This window comes from Oncorhynchus keta, chromosome 8, assembly GCF_023373465.1.
Source record: "Oncorhynchus keta strain PuntledgeMale-10-30-2019 chromosome 8, Oket_V2, whole genome shotgun sequence".
Classification (NCBI taxonomy): Eukaryota; Metazoa; Chordata; class Actinopteri; order Salmoniformes; family Salmonidae; genus Oncorhynchus; species Oncorhynchus keta.
In genome coordinates this window covers 33,714,263-33,734,471 of record NC_068428.1, presented here as the reverse complement: position 1 = coordinate 33,734,471, position 20,209 = coordinate 33,714,263, and the positions used below count along the sequence as shown (strand labels likewise).

General features: G+C 43.2%; 1 protein-coding gene across 3 annotated transcripts in view; it reads left to right on the top strand.

Annotated features, from left to right (window-relative positions):
* LOC118387143 (disks large-associated protein 2-like) overlaps positions 1 to 20,209 on the top strand; it is a 252,165-nt gene that overhangs the window by 127,311 nt on the left and 104,645 nt on the right. For all 3 annotated transcript variants that reach the window (XM_052524032.1, XM_052524031.1, XM_052524033.1), the window contains exons 3-5: positions 6,906 to 7,132; positions 15,020 to 15,197; positions 16,945 to 17,164. In XM_052524032.1, the coding sequence (XP_052379992.1) occupies positions 6,906 to 7,132; positions 15,020 to 15,197; positions 16,945 to 17,164 (625 nt within the window). The remainder of the gene's footprint in view (positions 1 to 6,905; positions 7,133 to 15,019; positions 15,198 to 16,944; positions 17,165 to 20,209) is intronic.

The window sequence follows — 20,209 nt, the reverse complement described above, 5'->3', positions numbered from 1 at the left end:
TCCTGTCTGTCTGTCTGTCTGTCTGTCTGTCTGTCTGTCTGCCTGCCTGCCTGTGCTCACCATGCAGCGTTATTGAGACGGATTAGGGTAATGGTCTGCATCCCTGTCCGGTGGGCGTGCTTCAACATCTGGCCGCCGTACATGCACCCAGTAATTGTAATGAATAAGCTGTCAAGCCTTACATATATATTTCTCCCTGAGTGCTCGCTGGCTGGGGCGATCTGCTCACCACACTCAATAAAGTTTGATGGAATGGCTTCTTCTGTCCGGCTGTCATCTTGTGTGTCTAGCACAGCTCAGGCACAGGTGGCAGGACTTTGATTCTTTCAACATTATAAACTGGGTGGTTCGAGCCCTGAATGCTAATTGACTGACAGCCGTGGTATATCAGACCGTATATCACGGGTATTTGTACTGCTCTAATTACGTTGGTAACCAGTTTACAATAGCAATAAAGCACCTCTGGGGTTTGTGGTATATTACCAATATACCACGGCTAAGGGGTGTGTCCAGGCACTCCACGTTGCGTCGTGCTTATGAACAGTCCTTAACAGTAGTATATTGGCCATATACCACACCCACTCAGGCCTTATTGCTTAATTAGAGACCCAGGGTGCCTGTGGCATTGCTTTTTTTAAATCTCATTAATGCAATGTTATGGTTTCCATTTTTACTATGAGAATTATTACATACCCACACAGCCGGAAACTCCCTCCCTTCCTCTACTGTTAAACAGTCTGTTTAAGGGAGCGAACCAAATGTATTAGATGGTGGGTACTAACAAAAAGAAAAGCTGTTATCCAATGTGTGTCAAATTATTCTGAGCATTTTAGTGTTCATCATTCAAGATAGTCCATCTTAGTCTCCTAGAAACGTTTAACTCACCAGTCTATGGGTGTTGATAAAATGTATACCAACTAATGGCACCAGACATTTTCTAGCCTAATCGAACCCAGTGGCGCAGCCAAGCGCCTCTTCATTCAGGTGTGACAACATTCCGTCAGAGAAGAGACAGGGGAAAGCTAACAAGCTAGCGCTGGGCTCTCATGAGCGATGCCTGCCTTGTTAACCACTGCCCCAGCTGATCAAAGACAACGCATTAGGAGAAAAAATAATACCTTTGCTTTATTGCTGTCTTTAAGCATGATTAATTCAGTTTCCACACAATCACTGTATTTTTATTCAACTCTCTCTTGTGGGAATGGAGAAACGCAGAAACAGCAGATTAGTGTGAATGATAGTTTTGCTGATAGAGCTTTGAAGTGAAGATATAAGCAAGCCAGCTAATTATCCTGTTGGCTTGCGAAGTCAGGCATTGCTGAGGAGATTTGCGTTAAAAAAAAATATTTATTTTTATTTTTAGAGCTTAGCCTCTTTGCTCTCTTGTTAAGCAGTTTGGCATGCCAACATGTCCACTTAGGTCACAACAGCAGTCTGTCTGCAATTGTCTTTTGACCCAACCTTGCTTAGCAATGCTTTAGGAAGTGTTCATCAGTATTCACCTTGTATGTAATTAGTTACATTGAATTAGATTTTCTTGATTAATGTTTTTATTTGCTGTATCCCTCCCTCACTAATCGTCAAGGCAACACTGTACTTGAGAGGTACTGGAATGTGTAGCACATAGCATCCGTACTGCCTTTCTGAGACAGAATTATTGTTGCTCCGGATTCAGAGGTTGTGCGTTCACGCCCTGGCTGGGGTGGAATTTTCACTCTGTCACATATGCAGCTTCCTGTTGGATCCGTATCACCTCTTCTCTGAAGTCACCTGACCTGATGTTCTTTTGCTATATACAGATTATATGCTAGAAAGGAGCCGTTTATAGATCAGGTTTATGTCCACCGATGGCTGCATTTAATATACATATATGTGTGAGTGAGTGAGGTTACCTCCAGGAACAGAAAACCCAACATTCATCCTACTCTGATCTCTCTGATAGCAGCCCAGGGACTGTGGAGGGGAAATAACCAGACAGGGCCCATGATTGGTTGGGGGGAATAACTGGCAGAGGTAGAGAGGGCCACTGGGGGCACAGCGTGATGGAATTTTATGTTATACATCCAGTACATACACCTGATCATTATGCTGGACAGCTACAACATATGTGTGACATCATTAATTTGATTGGCCGTTGATGGCTTATTTCATGTCAATGCCAATATGCCTTGAAATGAGTATATGTAAGATATATGGTTAAAGTATATGAATATGATCATCCGTCTTAGAGTGCTAGAACATATTTTCAATTCGCATGTACTGTCTACTAATGTGGATTGACGAGAACATGCCTTATTAAACTATTAACCTTCTTTGATTTCACCAATTAGAGCTACTTGTACAGTAAATGAGCTGCTTTGTTTTGGTGTGGAAATGTTTATGGCAAAGCAACACCATGTAATTAACAATGATCCCTTAATCACTATTAATTGTTCTGCCGTTCGTCGAACGACTGTTACAGTCGAGGCTACGCCGTTGCATATGCACGATGTGTTAATGTCGCTCGTTTATCTGCAGTTGCTATGGCTGCAACCTACACACTGGCCTACATTCGCCTTAAAATGAGTGTGGAGGATTCGGGAGGAAGACATGGTATTATCCATGATTTTATTACTCCCCTCACTGTGCAGTGTAACGCTCTTCATCCTATAGCTGACCCTGAGACCTCTGGATATTCAGTCAAATGTTCATATTTCTACCAACAGAACATGCACCACTTGTCTATGCTTGGTAACTGCTGTTGGGGTTCATGGCACATTACATAGTTTCCTAATAATAGTAGCAAGATTAATTAACTTGTCTGCTGCTAAAATGAATAATTTGTCACTAACTACAGTACATTGTGTCAACGTAAAAGTTACAAGCACAGCCTCAGGTGAATGAATGGCAGCCACTGTAGGGAAGGTTCAATCAAACCCACACTGTGCCTAGACCGCAATTGTGCGAGAAATCCCATTGTTCCTGCTTCTCAAGAATGTATGAACAGGTTGAATGTTGGTCTGTCTCTGCCCTAACAGTCTAACAGGGCAAAGTGGAGCTAGGCCACAGAGCCCCCCTGTAGATTAAACAAGCTTTTCTTTCCCACTCAATTCACACCCCTCCTCTTCTCACACTAAGCCCATTTCACTGGGACTAGTCACTCTGACAGGCTTGCAGTGTCATTCACTGTGTGGATGGCTTGGCAATCTGTGATGAGATGGAACTCTACAGGCCACACATCCATTTTCTAGGAAGTTTGACTCCACTCACTGGAGTTTAGACCTCAGAGCCATGCTGTACATGAGACGATTACAAGGGGGAAGGGAATTGCCATTTGTATTCATCCCTGCGGTACACCATCTCTACAAAAATGTACATTTGGTAAATGTATTGTGTATATCAGTATATCAGTATTAAATAATCTGGATTACTGATCTACGAGCAAGATCAATGACCTACGAGCAAGATTAAACTACCAACAGGACAGTAAACACTAATATCTTATGTTTCACCGAGTCGTGGCTGAATGACGACATGAACAACATACAGCTGGCAGGTTTTACACTGTATCGGCAGGATAGAACAGCAGCCTGTGGTAAAACAAGAGGTGGTCTATGTATAGTTGTAAACAACAGGTGGTGCACGATATCTAAGGAATTCTCAAGGTTTTGCTTGCCTGAGGTAAAGTATCTATTGATAAGCTAGAGACCATACATATCTGTATTTTTTGTAGCTGTCTACCACAGACCTATGCTGGCTCTAAGACCACACTCAATGAGCTGTATACCTCCATGAGAAAACAGGAAAACGCTGATCCAGAGGCGGTGCTCCTAGTGGACGGGGACTTTAATGCAGGGGAACTTAAATCAGTTCTACCAAATTTCCACCAGCATGTTAAATGTGCAACCAGAGGGAAAAAAAACTCAAGACCATCTTTTCTCCAAACACAGATATGCGTACAAAGCTCTCCCTCGCCCTCCATTTGGAAATCTGACCATAATTCCACAGTCCTGATTCCTGCTTGCAAGCTAAAATTAAAGCAGGAAGCACCAGTGACTCGGTCAATAAAAAAAGAGATCAGATGTATTTATTTATTTTTTATTTCAACTTTATTTAACCAGGTAGGCTAGTTGAGAACAAGTTCTCATTTACAACTGTGACCTGGCCAAGATAAAGCAAAGCAATGCGACAAAAACAACACAGAGTTACACATGGAATAAAAAAAACATAAAATAGAAAACGTCTATATACAGTGTGTGAAAATGAGGTAAGATAAAGGTAAGATAGAGGTAAGGCAATAAATAGAACATAGTGGAGAAATAATTACAATTTAGCAATTAAACACTGGAGTGATAGCTGTGCAGAAGAAGCTCATCTGGAGGTTAGTTAACAGCGTCCAAAGGAGGACCAGAAGTATACAGAATGGTGTCGTCTGCGTAGAGGTGGATCAGAGAATCACCAGCAGCTAGAGCGACATTGATGTATACAGAGAAAAGAGTCGGCCCGAGAATTTAACCCTGTGGCACCCCCATAGAAACTGCCAGAGGTCCGGACAACAGGCCCTCCGATTTGAGACACTGAACTCTGTCTGAGAAGTAGTTGGTGAATCCGTCATTTGAGAAATCAAGGCTGTTGAGTCTGCCGATAAGAATGTTGTGATTGACAGATTCGAAAGTCTTGGCCAGGTCAATGAAAACAGCTGCACAGTATTGTCTCCTATCGATGGCGGCTATGATATTGTTTAGGACCTTGAGCGTGGCTGAGGTGCACCCATGACCAGCTCAGAAACCAGATTGCATAGTGAAGAAGGTATGGTGGTATTCGAAATGGTCGGTGATCTGTTTTGTTAACTTGGCTTTCAAAGACCTTAGAAAGGCAGGGTAGGATAGATATAGGTCTTTAGCAGTTTGGGTCTAGAGAGTCTCTCACTTTGAAGAGGGGGATGACCACGGCAGCTTTCCAATGTTTGGGGATCTCAGACGATACGAAAGAGAGGTTGAACAGGCTAGTAATAGGGGCTGCAACAATTTCGGCAGATAATTTTAGAAAGAAAGGGTCCAGATTGTTTAGCCCGGCTGATTTGTAGGGGTCAAGATTGTACAGCTCTTTCAGAATATCAGCTATCTGGATTTGGGTGAAGGAGAAATGGGGGAGGCTTGGGCTAGTTGCTGTGGGGGGTGCAGGGCTGTTGACCAGGGTAGGGGTGGCCAGGTGGAAAGCATGGCCAGCTGTAGAAAAATGCTTATTGAAATTCTCCATTATCTTGGATTTATTGGTGCTGACAGTGTTTCCTATCCTCAGTGCAGTGGGCAGCTGGGAGGAGGTGCTCTTATTTTCCATGGACTTTACAGTGTCCCAGAAATGTTTGGAGTTTGTGCTACATGATGCAAATTTCTGTTTGAAAAAGCTAGCCTTAGCTTTCCTAACTGCTTGTGTATATTGGTTCCTAACTTCCCTGAAATGTTGCATATCGCAGTGGAAATTTGCGTTGGATGCTAATGCATTACGCCACAGGATGATTTCGTGCTGGTCAAGGGCAGTCAGGTCTGGAGTGAACCAAGGGCTATATCTGTTCCTGGTTCTACATTTTTTTGAATGGGGCATGCTTATTTAAGATGGTGAGGAAAGCACTTTTAAAGAATAACCAAGCATCCTCTACTGATGGAATGAGGTCCATATCCTTCCAGGATACCCGGGCCAGGTTGATTAGAAAGGCCTGCTTGCTGAAGTGTTTTAGGGAGTGCCCCCATTCTCATCGACGGGCCTGTAATGGAGCAGGTTGAGAGCTTAAAGATCCAACAAACTGACATTGTCCAAGCACACCAAGACAGTCGTGAAGAGGGCACGACAAAACCTATTCAGAGGAAGGCCCTAAAAATTGTATAGGACTCCAGCCACCCTAGTCATAGACTGTTCTCTCTGCTATCGCATGGCAAGCGGTACCAGAGCGCCAAGTCTCGGTCCAAGAGGCTTCTAAACTGCTTCTACCCCCAAGCCATAAGACTCCTGAACAGCTAATCAAAGGGCTACCCAGACTATTTGCATTGCATCCCCCCCCACATTCTACACTGCTGCTACTCTCTGTTATTATCTATCCATAGTCAATGTAATAACTCTACCTACATGTACATATTACCGCAATTGCCTCGACTAACCTGTGCCCCTGCACATTGACTCTGTACTGGTACCCCACTTTATATAGCCTCACTATTGATATTTTACTGCAGCTCTTTAAATATTTGTTATTTTTATTTCTTATTGTTTTTTATATATATTTTTTATATTTTCTTTTGTTGGAATATTTAAACTGCATTGTTGGTTAGGGCTTGTAACTAAGCATTTCACTGTAAGGTCTACCCACACCTGTTGTATTTGGCGCATATGACAAAAAGAAAAATGATTTGATATTTGTATCATGTCATTTTTTGGGAAAAACTTTTAGCTTATTACACTGAGAATATCTTGCCACCATTGAGGATAGTTTCTATTGGAGTTGTTTCTGAGAAATATATAATGCTATTCAGCTGCTTATACACACCGAAAAGCACTTTGGCTAAATAACAAAACATTACATGTTAGAGAAATATGAATAAAACAAATATGGCTGGGGAGTAGGAGTAGAATGTTTTGAGCAGTGAAACTGGTTAATTAGAGGAGCAGACCCTTGGGGAGTGAGGGGTAAGTCTGAGGGGAGAACAGAAGCTGGGGATCACTCTGCTTCAGTCAGTCCCTGTGTGTATTATGGGAAAACTCCTCTTCAGTTGACTCTGAGTCATCTCTTACACTCTTTTGGCAGCTGGGCCCCATTTTACTAGCAGAGAACATAACTGCTTGGAGAGCAGTCATACAAGGGGGGGCGGGGGGTTGGAACTATGTGACTGTTGTATCTATGTGACTGACTGACGGAGGTGGGCTCTCTGCTGCAGGTGCCTCAGGATGAGTGGAGTGGATACCCGGAGGACGGAGACAAGGACGAGGAGATCCCATGTCGGCGGATGCGCAGCAGCAGCTACGTCAAAGCCATGGGAGAGGTAGACAATGACTCTGGTGGCGAATCTGACGGCAGCCCCAAGTCCTCACCCCAGAAGGCCATCCGACCCGACGCCCTCGTCCTCAAATCAGTTATGCAGAGGCCCCACATAGACCCCCAAAGGTAGGCCCATCTTAATGTCTCAACTAAAGCTCCTTGTGGTATGCGTTGTCACGAGATCGTTGTTGCAGTGTCTGTTTTTAGCACACCCTCAGCCTCATAAGTCACTCCTGCTTGAGTCAATCCTCACCCATGAGGTATGAGGCTGAGGATGTTCTAAAATGGACACCGTACATGTCAGCCTGGGACCCTGTAGCCGGCTGAGATGCGGGGAGTGACCCTGTAGCCAGCTGAGATGCGGGGAGGGACCCTGTAGCCGGCTGAGGTGCGGGGAGGGACCCTGTAGCCGGCTGAGGTGCGGGGAGGGACCCTCCTGAGGGACCCTCCTGAGGCGCGGGAGTCTGACGAGCCCGGCTGAGGCGCGGGAGCCTGATGAGCCAACCGAGGCTTGGGAACCTGTTGAGCCAGCTGAGTCATGGAAGCCTGACAGCCAGCTGAAGCACCCCCAGTTGCGCGGCAGCGGCACTTGGACCCAACGTCACCAGTAAAAAAAATCCCTGTTGCTTCCCCCTGGGGAGGCGTTATTCTGTAATGTGTAGGCTAAGATACAGGGAGTGAATTTAATACATAACGGAACATGGAACAAAACAAGAACCACGAGTAGCGTACAGACATAAAACACAGAGACAGTCAATAACGCCTGGGGAACGAACCAAAGGGAGTGACAGATATAGGGGAGGTAATCAGGAAGGTGATGGAGTCCAGGTAAGTCTCATGAGGCTCAGGTGGCAGGTTTGCGTAATAATGAATAAACTGTCGATGTCAAGCGCCGGAGAGGGGGAGCGGGAGTAGACGTGCTAATAACCTATCCACAGCTGCCCGACTATATGTGATAAAGTTCAAATCTAAGGCCCGCTCCAGTGAGACAGCAGACTGATTTTTTTGACAGGGGGTGCAGGATTACATTTTTTACCCAGTTCCTTTTTATACTTTTCGACATTTTGGTAGGCAATTTGTCTATAATTAGATGCATGCAGCTTCTGTTGCTCTAGAAGACTAATTAAAGCCTTTCTCACCAGAATAATGTCATAAATAGATAGAATGCATTATTCAATCTAATTGACATTGTTAAAGTTTTCCCTGTCATCTCTGCTTCTTTCGAGGTGAAAGATGTTTAGGGGGCAGGGAGAAAATGCAATAACAAAACAAAGACCAGAATATTTTCGGTGCAAAATTTCCAAATGACATCAGTTTTACCATTTGTCAAGAAATGACCCAACATGTTTCTGATAAGATTTCACTTTGGCTTGGATGCATATTTTTTGTGGATGAAATACTATCAGCTTTTATGATGCTGTTAAAGATAGCACCTCTACAGATGGTGTCTAACTGTGTATTCTCGTTCTCTCAAGATGGTGAAAGAAAGCAATCACGTTTCTCCACAAAAAATTTGGCCGACATTTGGTGTATAATTTCACTGTAAGAAACGCTTAATTCTTTCTACAGGAGTTCAAATTAAGGCTATGTGAGAGGTTATAGACCTACAGTCAGTTTCCTGATTTCAGTTTCCATTCAACCCATCTAAACTCTACAGTACAGCTACAGTTCCCTTGACATGCCATAGGCCTATTTGAAATCCCCGTCTTGTGACTGTCAAATTTGTACAGCGCCTCACAATCATCACAAATAACACAGCCGGCACTGCTATCATCCTCTTTTACCACTTCACCAAATCTTTCCCAAACGTTACTTTTCAGGCCCTCCCTTCTCTCTATTTTCAACTCTCCATTTTGCAGCTTTTCTCTTTTTGAATTAAATTCTAACATTTTCCTTTTTGCCTCCATGGATCGACATGAACGTTTTAATGTTGTGTAGGCTATTTGGCGTGCATACAGTTAGGCCCTAAACGTAGGCTTACTAACACTAATGCAGAATAGTCTAAAAAGAATGTAGCCTATGGATATAAATTGCACAAGAATTATACATTTCTGGATTTTTTAAAGGTATTGTTTTTTCTTTATTCAACCCGCCCTTCATCGACACAATATTTCATGACCATAAACCTGTGGATATAACCGCAGGGACTGCGGGTTATGAGTCAAACTGCGCATCTGTAACGTCTAATTCTGAGTCCAGTTGTACGTGTCATTCCCAGGATAGGTTTCAAACATATTAATATTAATACATTAATATGCTGCTAAACTGTACAGACAAGGCAGCATTTTTTATGAATATGCCTTATGAAATTAAATCCGTAATTACACAGCATTACTTACATGCTTTTGGTAAACATTTGGCTGCATTACTGAAATTGAAATAACTGCTCAAAAGCTGGATTTTGACATGAGATAGGATGGCAGGGTTTAAAATTATATTTTTGCCCAGATAGCCAATGTGGCTCATGGATTACCGTAAATAATGTAGAAGCTCTGACCTTCATCTTGACTGGATTTTGACCCTCTTTGAAAACCCTATACACAGCACCAGCCTTTTTGACACGCCATTTCAAAACCTTAACCATAGCTCCTGGCTTTTTGCAAACTGTTTTTCATCTAGTCGGCTCAGAGATTCAACCAGCAACCTTTCGATTACTGGCCCAATGCTCTTAATTGCTAGGATACCTGCCGTTATGGCTAGTCTACCTGTTATGTCTGTTTTATGTCTTTGTGACCTCTGTATGTAGTGGGATTATCTGGGGAACATGCATGATTTAGCCATGTCACTCAATGTTGCTGGGCAACAGAGGAAGAATAGCGCTATGTTACGATTGGCTGTGCATGTTCTTATCGTACCCCAATGCCTCTTCAGCCTGTATTAATGCGTGACTAAGAGATCTGCTACATTTGTTTGGTCAATTGGTTTGTAGCCGCTTCACTGCTTTGTGCCCCTGTCCTTGTGTTTGGATTGTTCTCTGTTTACCATTGGAGCCCAGTTCTCCTCATGAGCTCAGATATTAAAGTAGTACTTTAGCTAGTGAGTGTTAGACCAATGCAGGCATTATATCTGACCTTTATCAACTCCTATTTCAATATTTGCTTACCGAGGCAATGCACCTCATGTTATCACAGCACTGTTGAAAAGGCAGTGGTAAGTCTGTCACTTCTCTCAAATGTCACAGTCAAATGACTAGGTACAGTATTAAGCATGAACAGGATATTCATTGGCTGACAATCAAATCTCATGTATTCCTTTGAATGTCTTCATATAGGTGAAATTGTCTTTCATTCTCACTTGAGCTGTCTCACTCCGCAAATAAAGAGCCTGTTTGCTCTCATTCCCCCTCTTGATAGGCAACACTCCATAGATTCAAAGATAAATGAGCTTTAGGTAAACTATAAGAAGCAGGACAGTGGTACAGAGTGATTTTGTAGTACAAAAAATGAAATGATTGGACAGAAAAAGAAAAGGACACCATCAAAATATTATACACCTAGATGTGTAGCATGGCATGGCATGGGATCTTGGAAGCAGTAATAATGGTTACAATAACAATTATTATACCAACCAATCAGAAGATGCATAATATTCTGAAGGACAAAGTCCAAATGATTATCTCGGTATGAATGAAAGAGCTTGGAGACAAACTAATAAACCTCCTCTACTGATTGTACCATACATTATGCACCTCTTGGTATCAGTGCAACGTTTTCTATACCTTATTGTACTGTTGACTGCATCAGAGCAGAATATTTTCCCATCCTGATTCTGACCCAGATGATCCATCGCCCTCTGAGATGTATTTTATAGTTATTCTTGACTAGCTTTGCAAATCCTTCTTCCAGAACAGGACGGATGCTTGTGTTCTGGAGGTCTGCACGCACGCATGCACACACACAAACACGCACGCACGCACGCACGCACGCACGCACGCACGCACGCACGCACACACACACACACACACACACACACACACACACACACACACACACACACACACACACACACACACACACATGGAGATACCTGTGAAGGTGCCCTGCATGTATCAGTCCTGCATGCTACTCAGGGCTCAGACTCCCTATCCTTTTGTCCTTTTGTTACCCACAGCTTAATCATCATCTCACTGGGATTCTACTCATGAAATGCTTTGAAAGGCTGGTCATGGCTCTCATCAACACCATCATCCCAGAAACCCTGGGCCCACTCCAATTCGCATACCTCCCCAACAAATCCACATATGACACAATCTCTATTGCACTCCACACTGCCCTCTCTCACCTGAATAAGAGGAATACCTATGTGAGAATGTTGTTCATTGACTACAGTTCAGCCTTCAACACCATAGTGCCCTCCAAACTCATCACTAAGCTAAGGACCCTGGGACTGAACACATCCCTCTGCAACTGGATCCTGGACTCCTTGACGGGCCGCCCCAGGTGGTGAGGGTAGGAAACAAGACATTTGCCACGCTGATCGCTCAACACGGGGGCCCCTCAGGGATGCGTGCTTAGTCCCTTCCTGTACTCTCTGTTCACCCTACGACTGCCTGGTCGCGCACAACTCCAACACCAGCGTGTGCCAAGCACGACTCCAACACCATCATTAGGTTGCTGACGACACAACAGTGGTAGGCTTGATCACAGACAACAATGAGACAGCCTATAGGGAGGTCAGACACCTGGCAGAGTGGTGCAAGGACAACAACCTCTCCCTAAACGTGAGCAAGAAAGGAGATGATCGTGGACTACAGGAAAAGGAGGGCCGAACATGCCCCAATTTACATCGACGGGGGCTGTAGTGGAGCAGGTTGAGAGCTTCAAGTTCCTTGGTGTCCACATCACCAACAAATGATCATGGTTCAAACACACCAAGACAGTCATGGAGAGGGCACGACAACAACTTTTCTCCTTCAGGAGACTGAAAAGATTTGGCATGGGTCCCCCACCATTGAGAGCATCCTGACTGGTTGCATAACTGCCTGGCATGGCAACTGCTCGGCATCCGACCATAAGGCACTACAGAGGGTAGCGCATGCGGCCCAATACATCACTGGGGCCAAGCTTCCTGCATCCAGGACCTACAGTTGAAGTTGGAAGTTTACATGCACTTAGGTTGGAGTCATTAAAACTCGTTTTTCAACCACTCCACAAATTTCTTGTGAACAAACGATAGTTTTGGCAAGTCACTTAGGACATTACTTTGTGCATGACACAAAAAAATCAAACCATTGTTTACAGACAGATTATTTCACTTATAATTCACTGTATCACAATTCCAGTGTGTCAGAAGTTTACATACACTAAGTTGACTGTGCCTTTAAACAGCTTGGAAAATTCTAGAAAATTATGTCATGGCTTTAGAAGCTTCTGATAGGCTAATTGACATCATTTGAGTCAACTGGAGGTGTACCTGTGGATGTATTTCAAGGCCTATCTTCAAACGTAGTGCCTCTTTGCTTGACATCATGGGAAAATCAAAAGAAATCAGCCAAGGCCAAGAAAAAAACTGTAGACCTCCAAGTCTGGTTAATCCTTGGGAGCAATTTCCAAACGCCTGAAGGTACCACGTTCATCAGTACAAACAATCCTATATCGACATAATCTGAAAGGCCACTCAGCAAGGAAGAAGCCACTGCTCCAAAACCGCCATAAAAAAGCCAGACTACAGTTTGCAACTGCACATGGGGACAAAGATCTTACTTTTTGGAGAAATGTCTGGCTTTGGTCTGATGAAACAAAAATAGAACTGTTTGGTCATAATGACCATCATTATGTTCGGAAGAAAAGGGGGGATGCTTGCAAGCTGAACAACACCATCCTAACCGTGAAGCACGGGGGTGGCAGCATCATGTTGTGGGGGTGCTTTGCTGCAGGAGGAACTGGTGCACTTTACATCATTTTCCTTTTTAATGATGGCATCTATTATGTGGATATATTGAAGCAACATCTCAAGACATCAATCAGGAAGTTAAAGCTTGTTCACAAATGGGTCTTCCAAATGGACAATGACCCCAAGCATACTTCCAAAGTTGTGGCAAAATGGCTTGAGGACAACAAAGTCAAGGTATTGGAGTGGCCATCACAAAGCCCTGACCTCAATCCTATAGACAATGTGTGGGCAGAACTGAAAAAGTGTGTGCGAGCAAGGAGGCCTACAAACCTGACTCAGTTACACTGGGAAGCTTGTGGCAGGCTACCTGTAACGTTTGACCCAAGTTAAACACTTTAAAGGCAATGCTACCAAATACTAATTGAGTGTATGTAAACTTCTGTCCCACTGGGAATGTGATGAAAGAAATAAAAGCTTAAATAAATCATTCTCTTTGCTATTATTCTGACATTTCACACACAAGTGGTGATCCTAACTGACCTAAGACATGGAATTTCTACTAGGATTAAATGTCATGAATTGTGAAAACCTGAGTTTAAATGTATTTGGCTAAGGTGTATGTAAACTTCCAACTTCAACTGTATATGCTAGGCAGTGTCAGAGGAAAGCCCTAAAAATTGCCAAAGGCTCTAGTCATAGACTGTTCTCTTTGCTTCCACACAGCAAGCGGTACCAGAGGGTCAAGTCTAGGTCCAAAAGTCTCCTTAACAGCTTCTACCCCCAAGCCTTAAGAATGCTGAACAATTAATCAAATGGCCACCCAGACTATTTACATAGTCGGTGACTGAGGTAGTATATACTCCTCAATGCCATTGGATGAATCCCGGAGTATATTCGAGTATGTGCTAGCAAAGCAGTCCTGTACCGTAGCATCCGTATCATCTGATTACTTCCGTATTGAGCGAGTCACTGGTACTTCCTGCTTTAGTTTTTGCTTGTAAGCAGGAATCAGGAGGATATAATTATGGTCAGATTTGCCAAATGGAGGGCGGGAAAGAGATTTGTATGCGTCTCTGTGTGTGGAGTAAAGGTGGTCTAGAGTTTGTTTTCCTCTGGTTGCACATGTGACATGCTGGAAGAAATGAGGCTCAATGGATTTAAGTTTACGTGCATTAAGGTCCCCGGCCACTAGGAGCGCTGCTTCTGGATGAGCATTATGTTTTATTTTATTTCTTTATTTTACCCCCTTTTTCTCCCCAGGAGTCCGTAAAACGGCAGCCATCCCCTCCTGCACCACTATAGGTTACAAGCCATAAGACTGCTAAGACTCTGGACTATCAGAATTGACCCCCCCCCCTTTACACAAACTCTTTTATGACTCATCAAATACTATAAGCTACTGCTACTGCTTATTATCTATCCTGTTGCTTAGTTACCTTACCTATATGTACTGTACATATCTACCTCAATTACCTCATACCCCTGCACATCAGTACTGGTACCCATGTGGCTCAGTTGGATTGATTCTCATGGGGGACCCGTATGAAAATGAATACACTCACTACTATAAGTCACACTGGATACGAGTGTCTGCTAAATTACCATTTTTTTTGTACTGTATATATAGCCAAGTTATCATTACTCATTGTGTGTTTATTCCTTGTGTTACCTTTCTATTATTTAAAAAAAATATTCTCTCTGCATTGTTGGGAATGGCCTGTAATTTAGCATTTCACTGTTAGTCTACACACATGTCACAAATAACATTTGATTTGCTTATATAGTGAGTTGACAAACTGTAATTGTGGGGCTAGCGATTCAACAGTGTTTTGGGGTTTGCGAGTAATGCACTTGTTATCGTAGTTCGGAGTTGATTGTTTAAAAGGCTGCGGTTGTAAGAGGAAGAGTCACTTTTGCTGCCGGTCACACAACAACACAACACAAACCTGGATACAGCAGTAGGCCTACGACATGTCAGCTAGGTTACCTGTTTAACTGTTTTTTTTAATAGTTTGGGGCTTAGGTAAAAAAAAATAGCCAGGGATGTCTAATCTCAGTTAACCCAGAACTAAAATCGTGCATAATTTAGTCAGATGCTCAATTATGTTTACATAGTCAAGAGATAAAGGTATGTCTGACTGACAATACCTCTCATATTTGTCTCTCTATCTCTCCATTCAGCCAGAGCTACCACTTGCAAACCACCCGAGACATGATGCGGCCCCATCCCAGTGTCACCCTGGACCCAGCCTTCAATTACCCCCAACACCATGTACCCCTGGGGCCTCAGTTCCGCTCCCGGAACCAGAGCTACATGCGGGCGGTCAGCACCCTCAGTCAGGCCAGCTGCGTCAGCCAGGTGAGTCCCACACAGGATCCTTACAAGGGGAACACCAGGAGACCCGGGGGAGGAGGAGGAAGGAGAGATACAGTAGATGCCACCAGGAGCCCAGGAGGAGGAGAAGGAGGAGGAAGGAGAGAAACAGTAGATGTCACCAGGAGCCCTGGAGGAGGAGGAGGATGAGGAAGGAGAGATACAGTAGACGCTACCTGGAGGTGGAGTAGGAGGTGGAGGAGGTGGAGTAGGAGGTGGTGGAGGAGGAGGAAGGAGAGATACAGTAGATGCTACCAGGAGTCCTGGAGGAGGAGGGGGAGATACAGTAGACGGCAACCATGTGGGCAGTGTGGGTGGGACCATCTGTTGTTTGCTAAAGGGATGGCAATAATCACAATAATCATATAGTTACTTATAGAAACACATTAGTCACCACTAGATCCCCTTTCATTGAGATGGTAGATGCTTGTTCAAGTATTATTGTTTGAGAGAGAGGCTTTTTCATTGTTTAAGTTGTCATTGGTAGTACTGTTGACATATTTTGCGGTTTTCAGAACGATCCATGTGAAACCAATAGATTTGTGTTATTGGTGACATTGCATCAACAAGCAGAACCATACATATCTGTTATTTTCTATATTTATCTCATTACAAGTTCAGGTTACCTGTTACGGAAGTTCCTACACAGTACTAGGATGTTGTTTTAAACTGCTCAGTCAGTCTAGACAATGTTGGATGTTTGATCAGTAAAAGGCATTGGTTTTATCCATATTTTGCTGTGTATTAGCTACACTATACATGTAATATACCCAGTAATTTTTATTATGTTATTAAGTAGCAGGCTTTTATGCACTGCGTAATATAAACAAGATGAATTTTGATACACAGGTGACGTTGTTAGTATAGCTTCCTGCCTGCCGTTACGTTGGATGCATTGCGTTGGAGATATACTGTATATATTCACAACATTGAAATTCTGCATGTTGTTTGTACTGTGTTGCACTGTAATTTCTACTTTTGAATAGGTTCTTGTAAGGACATCTGCTTTCCCATTTCCTCAGTAGTAACGTATGTATAAGGCTCCCGAGTGGCACTGCATCTCACTACAGACCTTGGTTCGATCTCGGGCTACATCACAACCGGCCGTGATCGGGAGTCCCATAGGGCGGCGCACAATTGGCCCAGAGTTGTCCGGGTTAGGGGAGGGTTTGGCCGGGGTAGGCCATCATTGTAAAATAAGAATTTGTTCTTCACTGACTTGCCTAGTTAAATAAAGGTTCAATAAAAATACAAAATATCACAGGAGGCTGCCGAGGGGAGGACGGCTCATAATAATGTCTGAAATGGAGCAAATGGAATGGCATCAAACACCTGGAAACCATGGAAACCACATGTTTGATGTATTCGATTACATTCCACTTATTATGCTCCAGTCATTACCATGAGCCGTTGTCCCCACTTAAGGTGCCACCAACCTCCTGTGGTATGTATGTCTATGATGATGACTTACAATGGGATAGTACATACTGTAAACGTTATACCAAATGATGCATTGTTTTCGCTCTTTTCATTTGGTTGTTTATCTGCTTGATTTTTTTAAGAAAACAAAGATTTTGATGCAAAGTTGTTTTTTTTAAGTTCGGAATTGCCAGTGCCTTTTTTCTCCTGCTAACACTCCTTCATATTTACTGTACTAAGGGGAAGAATCAAAGTGACAAACAGAAAGGAAGAGGAAAAATTAAGGACTGCTATTCCTGTTTTTGTCTCTCAGGTGAGTGAGACTGAGGTCAATGGCCAGTTTGAGTCAGTTTGCGAGTCCGTTTTTAGCGAAGTAGAATCCCAGGCCATGGAGGCTTTGGACCTGCCTGGCTCATTCCGCACTCGAAGCCACAGTTACCTGCGTGCAATTCAGGCTGGGTATTCCCAAGACGACGACTGCTTGCCTTCAATGACATCCTCCACTGTCACGTCAACTCTCAGATCCACAACAGGTAACAGTATGCATCACAAAATCCCCCCAAACGAGAGAAGGCCTAGAAAACATACTCCTCATACATTCTATGACATGTGTACATCCTTAACATACCTACATATGTACAGTGGGGTACCCTTGAGCTTTGAGAGATGCTTGGTTGAAAGATTCCGGTCATTTCTTATTTGCTACTTGTCATTGTTGTGTGTCTTGTTTGTCTTGCCTCTGCATATCCTGAGTGTTCCGAGGAAATTTGCTTGCAAGTGCGCTACATTGCACGAACGATGCATCATGTCCCGGGCTTCCTGATTTGTCACGTGTGGTGGTGGCAAAGCTAAACCCGTAGTAGAGGGTGGGAGGGGCCTCATTCAAATTAGCACAATGAGAAGTCATACCCACAATGCACCACACCACATCAACACACTTCAGTCACACTCACAGCACTTGGCATGTGCAAGAGGAACATGCCCTGTTCTAAGCATGTGAATCTCAGTGATATATGTGTCGTGTGTAGAGTGTGAGTTGTGTAGGGAAGGGTTAAGTGTTAAACAAACCAGTGGTTGGAGGGAGGGGCTATAGACCTCGACAGAGTGTTAGGAGGGTTCATGGCCTGCTCCAGAGAGGTTTTCAGCCTCCCCTTCCATGCTTTGTTTGACAAGTTCATTCCACTAGCACAAGGGTATTCAAATATTATCCTTTGAGGTCCGGAGCCAGCTGGTTTTCTGTTCTACCTGATAATTAATGGAACCCATGTGGTGTCACAGGTCCCTGATTAGAGGGGAAGAGTTAAACTAAGCAGTGAAACTGTCTTCAAGGTCCAGATTGGATGTTGAGGGCACTAGCGTCTCTAACTGATCTTGACTTATAAGCCTACAGAAAACAAGACAGCATCTTGTAACCGACATACGGTAAGTCAACAAACTCAGATATGGTACTGGTTGCTCAAAGGAACTAGTAAAGGCAATTTAGAGCGCGTAAAATAAATCGTTTTTCTATATTGCTGTATTGTGTTGCATAAAACCCCATTTGAAGATATGATTTGAATAATATTTACTGGCAACTGATTTATCACTTCTGATGTTAGACCAATCAGAAGGCAGTTCTTGCAATCATGTGAGGCTGATCAGTTGACTTGAGGTTTGACAAGGTTTGAAGGGCGCTCTCACTAAAATGTTCAACAGTTATTTTACCCGTTAGGCCCACCGTATTCAAATCTTTCTCGTTCAGCTAAATCTCACATTTAGATGACCTATTAGAAGAATGTCAAATCATCTCTTCCAAGTGAACTTGTTGCAATAATTGTTGTTTTGATATTAAATATTCAGGGATTTCAAGGTTTTGTGCAACATTTTACACACAATATCTTTGTCACAACATCAACATATCTGGTTGGTTGTGTAAACAGAACCACTGCTGCCTCTAAACTAATTGATCTAGTGCATTTGGTGTATGCCTGAAAGAGTAAAGCTATGAACCCTATTGAAATACTATCATTTCATATTCCGTTTTTCATTTGACAATATTATGACCTGGATTTTAATTTCTCAACACATCTCGTGAAAGCAGTTGTACTAGCCCTCTGTATTTGTTTGAGTTTTTGGGGTTTCTTTGTTTTCTTGTACAATCTGGAGTTTTATTTTGTTTATGTTGTCATGCTCAATTGGGTTGCACAGTCAGAATCCCTCAGCCTACGATGTGACCTGCGGATCAAGGAGTGTCCTCCAATCCCACCGTCTTACCTGCTGAACTCCTTTCACCCAATAAGCTCTGTCCCAATTCTGTCCGCTTCCCAATTGGCTCACTAAATTGGCTCTGAAATGGTTGTCAGTTATTCAAGCGTTTTCTGCATATATTTGTATTTTTTATGAGTAGTTCTCAAGGACTTTTTTTCTCTTCCATATACAGTCATATCCAATTGGGCTATGGAACAGGATGTGCTAGTGAGCCTCAGGGAAATAATTGGCTATGACTTTTTGGCTCCATCTCAAGCCATATTGCAAATATTTCTTTACCTGGTATCAACCATTTGGTGTCATTTTTAAAGGAATAGCGGCTTTGAAGTTAAATTAAAATAATCTGTAATATTTGACTGGCCTTGCCACTCACTTACATAAAAAAAAGAGAGATCTGAATTCTAAATCACTTCCCAACCAGATGCTAGCATGTCAAGGCTAGCAGGGCCCTTGAGTGGGGAAGGGATCCTATGATGCCCCATTGGGCAGAAGAGCAGCACCCCCTCTCTATTTGACCAGCCATGCAACTCTTGAAGGATAACCGGGGGGACTGAACAGCTGGAGGCTTCAGTGTTGCCTGTCACAGGTATTTTGATGTCAACACACATACATACGTCTATGTGTATGTGTGTTTTTTGCACTGCCTTCTCAGCAATACATAAAAACGCTAACTTTGATATGATACCAGGATGGACAAATCCCATTTAGATACTATGAGAAACAAACAGGGTTCTGAACAACTCACAAAACTCTGAGGCCTTGAATTCCTTGTTCGTATGCATTAATATTCCAGAATCATCTTTGTGATGATGGTGCCTCGCTGGCTTTTGCGAGTTGTTTTGAAGTGTGTCTATTTTTAAGCTAAAAGGGCATCATTGGTGTAACTGTATGATAAACCTGTACTTCCCAGTCTAATACATAATCTGCTCATAGCACAGCCATACAATATATGGGGCGGCAGGGTAGCCTAGTGGTTAGAGCGTTGGACTAGTAACCGGAAGGTTGCAAGTTCAAACCACTGAGCTGACAAGGTACAAATCTGTCATTCTGCCCCTGAACAGGCAGTTAACCCACTGTTCCTAGGCTGTCATTGAAAATAAGAATTTGTTCTTAACTGACTTGCCTAGTAAAATAAAAAAATATCCCTGAATGTTATCATGTTGCCACTGTCAACAGTCAAAATGTGAGCGCAGTTACAGTGTATTACAGTAGCTTTGTGTTTTTTATTTTATTTTATGAAAGTCGACCTCTGTAAAGGCCACATGTGGCTGGGTTTGACCCTCGGCGTAGAGGTTATCAGCCGTCTTTGACTGTGGGATTGCAGCCCATTC